Source organism: Anopheles nili, chromosome 2 (assembly GCF_943737925.1).
Source record: "Anopheles nili chromosome 2, idAnoNiliSN_F5_01, whole genome shotgun sequence".
Lineage (NCBI taxonomy): Eukaryota > Metazoa > Arthropoda > Insecta > Diptera > Culicidae > Anopheles > Anopheles nili.
In genome coordinates this window covers 15,970,725-15,978,273 of record NC_071291.1, presented here as the reverse complement: position 1 = coordinate 15,978,273, position 7,549 = coordinate 15,970,725, and the positions used below count along the sequence as shown (strand labels likewise).

At 45.4% G+C, this 7,549-nt stretch overlaps 3 protein-coding genes across 3 annotated transcripts in view; 1 reads left to right on the top strand and 2 right to left on the bottom strand.

Annotated features, from left to right (window-relative positions):
- Positions 1-197: 197 nt before the first annotated feature.
- On the top strand, positions 198-1,436 carry LOC128720960 (cleavage and polyadenylation specificity factor subunit 4). Its single transcript, XM_053814662.1, has 4 exons — positions 198-335; positions 422-948; positions 1,012-1,175; positions 1,258-1,436. The coding sequence occupies exons 1-4, from the start codon at positions 233-235 to the stop codon at positions 1,346-1,348; spliced, it is 885 nt and encodes a 294-aa protein (XP_053670637.1). The 5' UTR covers positions 198-232; the 3' UTR covers positions 1,349-1,436.
- Positions 1,437-1,656: 220 nt separating this feature from the next.
- Positions 1,657-2,713, bottom strand: LOC128720961 (FAD synthase-like). The gene is made up of 4 exons (XM_053814663.1): positions 2,554-2,713; positions 2,134-2,472; positions 1,940-2,061; positions 1,657-1,865 (listed from the first exon to the last, which is right to left on the bottom strand). The coding sequence occupies exons 1-4, from the start codon at positions 2,578-2,580 to the stop codon at positions 1,727-1,729; spliced, it is 627 nt and encodes a 208-aa protein (XP_053670638.1). The 5' UTR covers positions 2,581-2,713; the 3' UTR covers positions 1,657-1,726.
- Positions 2,714-6,867: 4,154 nt separating this feature from the next.
- Positions 6,868-7,549, bottom strand: part of LOC128720959 (histone-lysine N-methyltransferase trithorax) — a 101,004-nt gene continuing 100,322 nt past the window's right edge. Inside the window, exons 4-6 of the mRNA XM_053814661.1 lie at positions 7,400-7,533; positions 7,133-7,308; positions 6,868-7,041 (exon numbers count right to left, since the gene is read on the bottom strand). Coding sequence (XP_053670636.1) covers positions 6,868-7,041; positions 7,133-7,308; positions 7,400-7,533 — 484 coding nt within the window. The remainder of the gene's footprint in view (positions 7,042-7,132; positions 7,309-7,399; positions 7,534-7,549) is intronic.

Sequence of the window (7,549 nt, the reverse complement as noted above, 5' to 3'; positions counted from 1 at the left end):
AATAAGAAGAAGCAAAGGGTAAACAAGGGTGCGTGCAGAAGATTCTCGTGTCGGTAAACAATGTAAAGTTACCGGTTTCTTTGCTCAAATTCGTAGACAAATCAGTGCGGTGGCTTTAAATGGTCTTTTCCATCGATATCAGTTCGTGCAATCTGTGATACAGTGGTCGAATTCGGCGGGCAGCTCAAAGTTTGAGAACCGGCATCGGCAGTAGCCTGCACCGCATTAAGCGATGGATCTACTCATAGCGAACGTCGATACTTGGACATTTAAGATAGAGAAAGATCTAAACGAACAGTATGGAGCCCTTCCGCTGCCTTTCCCCGGCATGGATAGTAAGTATGATGAAAAATAAGAGTCAGCACCGCTTACTGGTTAGATCTTGTGGAAATAATGCTCATTGCTTGTGTGCTTTCGACAGAATCCACCTCGGCTGTGTGCTTATTTTTCAACGCCTCCGACGGGACGGAATGTAAAAAAGGCAATGCGTGCCCGTTTCGACACATCCGCGGTGATCGAACGATCGTGTGTAAACATTGGCTGCGCGGTTTGTGTAAAAAAGGCGACCAATGCGAGTTCCTGCACGAGTACGACATGACCAAGATGCCGGAGTGCTATTTCTACTCGCGATTCAATGCCTGCCACAACAAGGAATGTCCCTTTCTGCACATCGATCCGGAGAGCAAAATCAAGGATTGTCCATGGTACGATCGCGGATTTTGCAGACACGGTCCCAACTGCCGGCACCGGCACGTCCGGCGAGTGCTGTGTAACAACTATCTGGCCGGATTCTGCCCTGACGGACCGGAATGCAAGTACATGCATCCACGGTTCGAGCTACCACCTCCTCCAGAGATTAAGGATCAAACGCCAAAACGTCCCACTACCTGCCACTACTGTGGAGAAGTGGGCCACAAGGCATCCTATTGTCCTAAAATGCCTCAAGAGGTGAGTAGTCGAGGTGCTGCCACAGGGTAAACCGTATCAACTTATCGTGTGACCTTTTTCCAGCAACGGGAAGCGACACAACGCATGGAGGACGCCAAGTATCGTGCTCTCGGTTACTACAAGCACCGGATTCATCAGGAAGGAGCGAATAATGCCGGAGGAGAGGAGGGAGGAGCAGCAACCTTTATGCCTCAAAAACCACCACCGCGACCGTTGGAGGAAATCACGTACGTGCGCAACCACCAGACACAGTTATTATTTCTCCCCTTTCTGCTATTACTAACGGGTGCTTCCTCTGTTGATTTACAGGTGCTTCCGATGTGGTATCAAAGGTCACTACGCCAACAAGTGCATGAAAGGGCCGTTGGCGTTCCTCTCCAACAATGTACAAAGAAAGTAGGTTATTCTTCATTTCTCCCTCATCCTGACCCATTTCTTTTCTTTCCTTCCTCGCATAAGTTCATCAGACGTACAAGTGAAATTCAGAAAAAAAAACAGTTCTTCGACAAAAATAAAGTAACTTGTGCTAGTTTTTAAAACGAAAACACGAACCCACGCCAGCAGCGTTCGTGCCGATGTCAGCGTGCGTGCACGTGCGTTGGCGGGACGCAAGTTAAATTAAAGTATCGTTGCTAGGCAACCACCCGACCGCCAGTCATCCGAAAGGTACGGTAGCATCAGCATCACCATCACGAGGAACGTCTTACGAAGTGTTACCGGAATCTCCCGCGATGCTAATGCGCAAGGAACGGAGCGGTAGAAGGCACCAGGAACACTGCTAAAGCCGCCCAGCCCTTTCGTACTTATCCGCATCTCGGAGGTTAAACGCCGGCAGGTAAGTCACGTCACCGTTGGCCATTTCAACCTTAAGGTGGGGGTTTGGAATCGTGTTTGATTGATCACCTATCGAGGTGTAGCTAAAATTCGAAGGAATAGATATAAGAAATGCGCTTAGTTCGATTTAACTGGTGTCGGTTAGAGATATAGTTACCCTCGGTCGTACAGCGAACAGTACGGTACGTTATTGTCACGGATGTAACTCCAAATGTCTTCGCACGTCCACTCGAGCAGCGGATTGATGCGCATCAATTCTGGCCATCCTGGGTCTGTTTGCTGTAAGGCAGAGACAAGAACGAAGCTGGGATGACGCAATCATTGGCTTGAATCGAACAACTGGTGGGCTACCTGAAAGGACGCCAATCGCTCACAGTACGGATCGGACCGCCGGGAGCCCATGATGCAGGCTTTAATCTGCTGGTCCTGCTTGCAGATGAGCTCAAGGGCCGCCTTGATACCGCCATCGATGGTCGATATCGTGATGCCGTAATGATCCCTACACAGCTCCACAAACTCTTCGATCTCGTCGAACGGCTTCCGGGGACGGACGTAGATGCATTTTATTCGTTTCGCATCCTTCAGGTTTGAATTGTGAATGAGGTCTAACAGCACCGTACAGTCTTTGCCACCGTTGAAAGACAAGAACATCTCCTCGGCACGGAAGGTGTTCAGGGCCTGTTCGATTATCTACAATCAGCAACGGGGAGGTTTAGCAGATGATGCGAGCATGATGATTGGACTTTGTACTCACGTGCGCTTTGCACTTACCCTAAGTGAGTCTTTAACTTTAGCCATACTGGTTCGTCCAAGAAACGTTTGCGAATTTCCGTGACCCGGTTTCTAAGGCAAAAGGGGTGTCCTTTTATGGTGCCGTAGAGCGTGATTTCGACACCAATCGAAGAAGCGGCATGCCACAGATTTTTGTTTAATTTTATCTCTCCAGCTGCGATGGGAAAAACGAACGAAAAAAACTATATTTCTATTCAAAAATGATGTAAATTCTCGCAAATAACGATACCGTCCAAAACAGTTGCGCTCTCACGCATAGACACGAACGTACATACATCTTCTTTGACAACATAAACGTCAACAAAGGGCTGCCTTCTATGCATTGTAATTTTGCGAGGAATATTACATAGGCCGTTTCAAAAAACTTTGCTGCACAAAAATACATCCAATTGGCAGAGAAAAAAAAATGCAATTTTTGCCCTTTTTTTGCAATGTAAAAGATTGACCACACTTTAAAAGTTGTTAAAAAATTAAAATGATGTCACAGACAGAACCCACTAAACGCACTCCAATTGTAGTATTTTACATTTATAAAAAATATAAAAAACTGAAAAAATAAATTGACGTTTTAAAACGAACCCACTAAACGCACTCCAATTTTGTTTAATTTTTATTTAAAATATTACATTGAAAGAAATTGAAAATCGAAAGAATCCACTAAACGCACTCCAGGTTTGTATATTTTTTTACATTTAAAATATCACGTTGAAAGAAATAAAAAACATAATGACGTCACAGAAAGAACCCACTAAACGCACTCCAATTTTGGATTTTTTAAAATATTATGTTAAAAATATAAAAATGAAAATGACGTCACAGAGAGAACCCACTAAACGCACTCCAGCTGAATTTTAAAAAATAAATAATTAAAAATAAAAAAACTGAAAATGACGTCACGCAGAGAACCCACTAAACGCACTCCATCGATCGATTTGCGATCGAAAAATCCACCAAAAGTAACAGGAGCGCATGACATCGTGGAGGCTGCATGTGCCGGTTCGAAATTTTTCGCTCGTGCCATCTCTTTCTCCGGGCCTCGCCGGGCACGTTTTGAAGGGTTTGCGCTCCTGTTACAAATCTCGATTTTGAGACGCGTTTTGCCGATTCGAGCCGGATCGAACGAAAAAGGGGACACGTTAACGACGTTGATTTTGCTTTTTTGTCATCATTTTGCCGAACCGGCGAAAGCCGTCTCGCATGATTTAAACACAGTATTTCGGTAATTCATTTCATATATTTTATTTATCCCAACGTATAATAATACTTTGAAAGAAAAGATTATTCAAACTTAAACTTACACGGTACACATGCCCCTGGGACTATTATTTGCTATTTCTCGTCGATCGCTTTTTGTGTTTGTTTGTTTTTCCCGCGCGGGAGACCGAAGGGTCCTTCGCCCTTTTGTCGTCTAATCTATGGAGTTTTGAACGTAGCAGAACATAGGAAAAAGGAGCGCCTCAGAGCGAAACTGAGCTGCGTGTGATGTCGCGCATGGAACATAATTCAGAAATCGAAACAAAATATGAAGATCCTAATCACTGAGTACTTCCGAGGGGACTGTGCCCTCGGAAAACACTGGAAAGCTGACTGTGAGCAAGAGAGAGAGAGAGACAGAGAAAAGTCGCGAAAATGGCCCCACGCAACCGATCAACTGTAAACTGTGTTTTCACGCGTTTCTTTTTATTAGCGATCGCTGCCATTCGGTGCCACTTTGCTTTCTATGCCCTCTACATCCTTTCTCTCATTGATTCTCCGCATAAAGCAGATCGATCCTTTCGTTGTCCCTACGATTACTCCCTCACCGGAGGCCTATCGGGCTTGTCTGCATTGTCCCCCTTTGCGATCGCGCGTTTTCTATCTGAGCCTATACTAAGATTAAATTAATTTACTTTCCTCATTAGTTTCTTTTCCCGTTAGTATCACATTTGTTTTCACTTTCACCATTGTTGCCTGTTGCTTATTATTTGCCCTTATTATTCCCACTATTCCTCCCCTTTCGATCTGATCTGCTGTGTATGTTTTTTGATCCTTTTCCTCCGTGTTCGTTCGTTCACCGGTTGCGCTAGGAACCCTCTGATCGACTTTCGCTAAAAGTTCAAACTCAACATCATGAGGACGATCCTCCTAAAATGCCGTTGCATGGTGTTTCTGCGCGCGCGCGCGCGTTTTGCTTCGATATTGGCTTCGAAACCGTAGCTTTTTAAAACTTGTGCCGGGGTGTTCAAGAGCCGTTTGAGATGGTACCTCGATGAAACGAACTCCAGGTTTTACTGGGAACTGCCGATGAATTGGCGTTAGTTTTGGGCGTTAAGCGTCCTGATAAACCTATAACCCTGCCAGTCCTACGATCCGTTGTGCCAATCATCACTCACTCTCTCTCCGGGCCGTGCGAAAATAACAGGGGATAACGTTAGTAACATTAACACGCGATATTAATGTCATCTCTATTGCCGGTAACTGCAACTGATTGCGATTCGTTACACATGCACCGTAACTTTGACTCTGGTCGTTTCTGTCACTACAGAAACTTTTTAGATCATGCGTTGGTTTTTACTTTACTCTCGCCTTTTCATCGCACCCTGACGGGGTTTCTTACGAATATAGCTTACTAGGTTCATTTGTTTCACAACGAAATGGCAAGATCAGTTTAAGGATGCGTGGTGCGCACACGACACGGTGGTAGAGTACAACCCATGGGGACATTTAATCCAGCTGATCGGACGCTCCACCACGTGCCATGGTTCTGCTATAACAGCAGTAGCTTCGTGTGATGATCTAGTTTTATGCTTCCGATAAAAGAGTTGCTGGTTCTGGTCGGGCATCCACAGAACGATGAGGGTGCCGCTTAAAATTGTAATGTAAACTCTCTGTGATGGATTGTTCGCAGTTAAAATGTGACATCGTTTGCTACCACCGTGGGAGAGCCGTCTATGTTTCGAACGTCAGTTTTAGCTAAATTGTGCATCTATGTTCAGCGGGTGTCTGTTCGGGTTGGCTGCCTATTGTCATTCGATACTTTCACTCGCTTACGTTCCCAAGGATAATGAACATTACAACTATTACCGCTACTTGTTTTGCTCGGTTGTATTTTTGTTTGTACACAAATATCGATAACCGTGAAACGTGTCTCTTAATGCAAGCAAATGGTTACTACTGTCCATGCTATGTAAGAGTTACTTCTTGACTAATGTTTTGAGCATTCACTATGGAGTAACACACGGGTTTTTAGAACCGTGGATAGACACCGATACACTTAGTTCCGGGCGGTCGTGGTTGTTTAAAATTTGCAACGGCCATCCACCGGTGGTGCCAAGTTTAAAAGACTGTCAAAGACATAAAAGAGCTTATCGTGGAAGAGGGTAACGTGCGGAGGGGCTTAGTAGTCATCTAAGAAATCGGTGAAACGATGCCACCTTCCCGTTCGCCTCCGATTCGCGTAATAGAACGCGCCTTCGCATAGATAAGAGAGATAGAGCACACAGTAAATCTAGCATACACGGTGGCTTTTCCGTTTCTTTAGTATGCACGAATGTGGTGACGCTAGAAGTGGAAGCAAATATTGCTCCCGCAAAACGTTTAAAACATTTCCTTACGCTACCTTCCAGATATAAATTACTTAACGCTAGTTTGCACACAAAGTCACACGTACACACACACACAAAGACACAACGAGCCGTGCATACATGCTGCATATGGTACAGTATGGTTAGAACGAGCGATTACTAGGTTAGGCATGGTTAACCACTAGAACTAACACAGTAACGAAGTAAAAGTATTTACACCTAATCTCTTGAGGTAACGCAGCTGCCGCTACCGTAAAGTGTTACGTTCCACGTCACGCCCTCTCGGGATACATTACAAATGGATCTTCTCGAGGATACGTTACAAATACAATTTGCCTGTCTATCATCTACCGATGATACCACGTCTATCGTTGCTTTTATCTGGCACACAACGCGTACATTTACACATTCATTTACATCTATATCGCGTACTTTTCCGCCCTCCCTGTTATGGCTAATAATAACTGGAAACGAGATATGGAACATGGTTCTACGCACGGATCGGACTTCATCCATTGCCTAAACACACTTTTATGTACAGCTTTACACGCTCTTAGTTTAGTTGTAGCGGAAAACTCGCGAAGGCTCAGGCCTTTCTGAGCTTTTTTTTCGTATGATTTGATTTTAACGTTGAAACTGGGATTCATTCGCCTCACACACTCTGGCTGGCTGGCTGGCACACCATTGGGGCTGCAGGATGCACACGTGCACTGGGCGCTATCGCTGGGTGTTAGTTGAGGTACTTGCGGCATTTCTTCGAGCCGCACGAGCACGGAATTTTTACGTCCTCGAACGGGAACTTGTAGTCGTAGGTCAGCTCTTCGCCTTGGACGATACGCCGCAGGGCGAAGATGATGATGTGCTTGTGGCCAAGAATATCGACGACCTTTGAGTAGCAGTTGGGCTGCGGAAAAAAAGAACGAAAAGAACATCGATTACGCACTGATCTCGCCAAACCGACTGGTGAATCCTTGACCAAGGATCATTCCACTTACCTCACACGAGTGATTGATGAATCGGGCCGCGTTACCACGCATCGTCGCGTCGACGACAAAGTTCTCATCAATCTTGAACATGTAGCAACCGATACCGCGGCTGTCGTAGTACCGTTCGCGCTTGTCCGTCAGTGTCGAGCGGATCAGCTCACCAGCGTACTCGATAACCATTTCACCTGTAGGAAAAGGATCAAAAAGAGATGTACATTAATGTGTTGTCCTTAAGGAGCTGTCCAGGAGATAGTTGAAGGAAAACGAGTACAATACCTGCTTCGATGTCGCGGTTGCAGAACAATCCACGGCCGTGAATGTGTGATCGATACACGCCGACTGATTCCTTGGACGATTCCTTCAGCGTACGGTAACGCATTGCCATGGGAAGGTTGCTGCCACTGCCTCGGCTGGAAAGCAACAAAA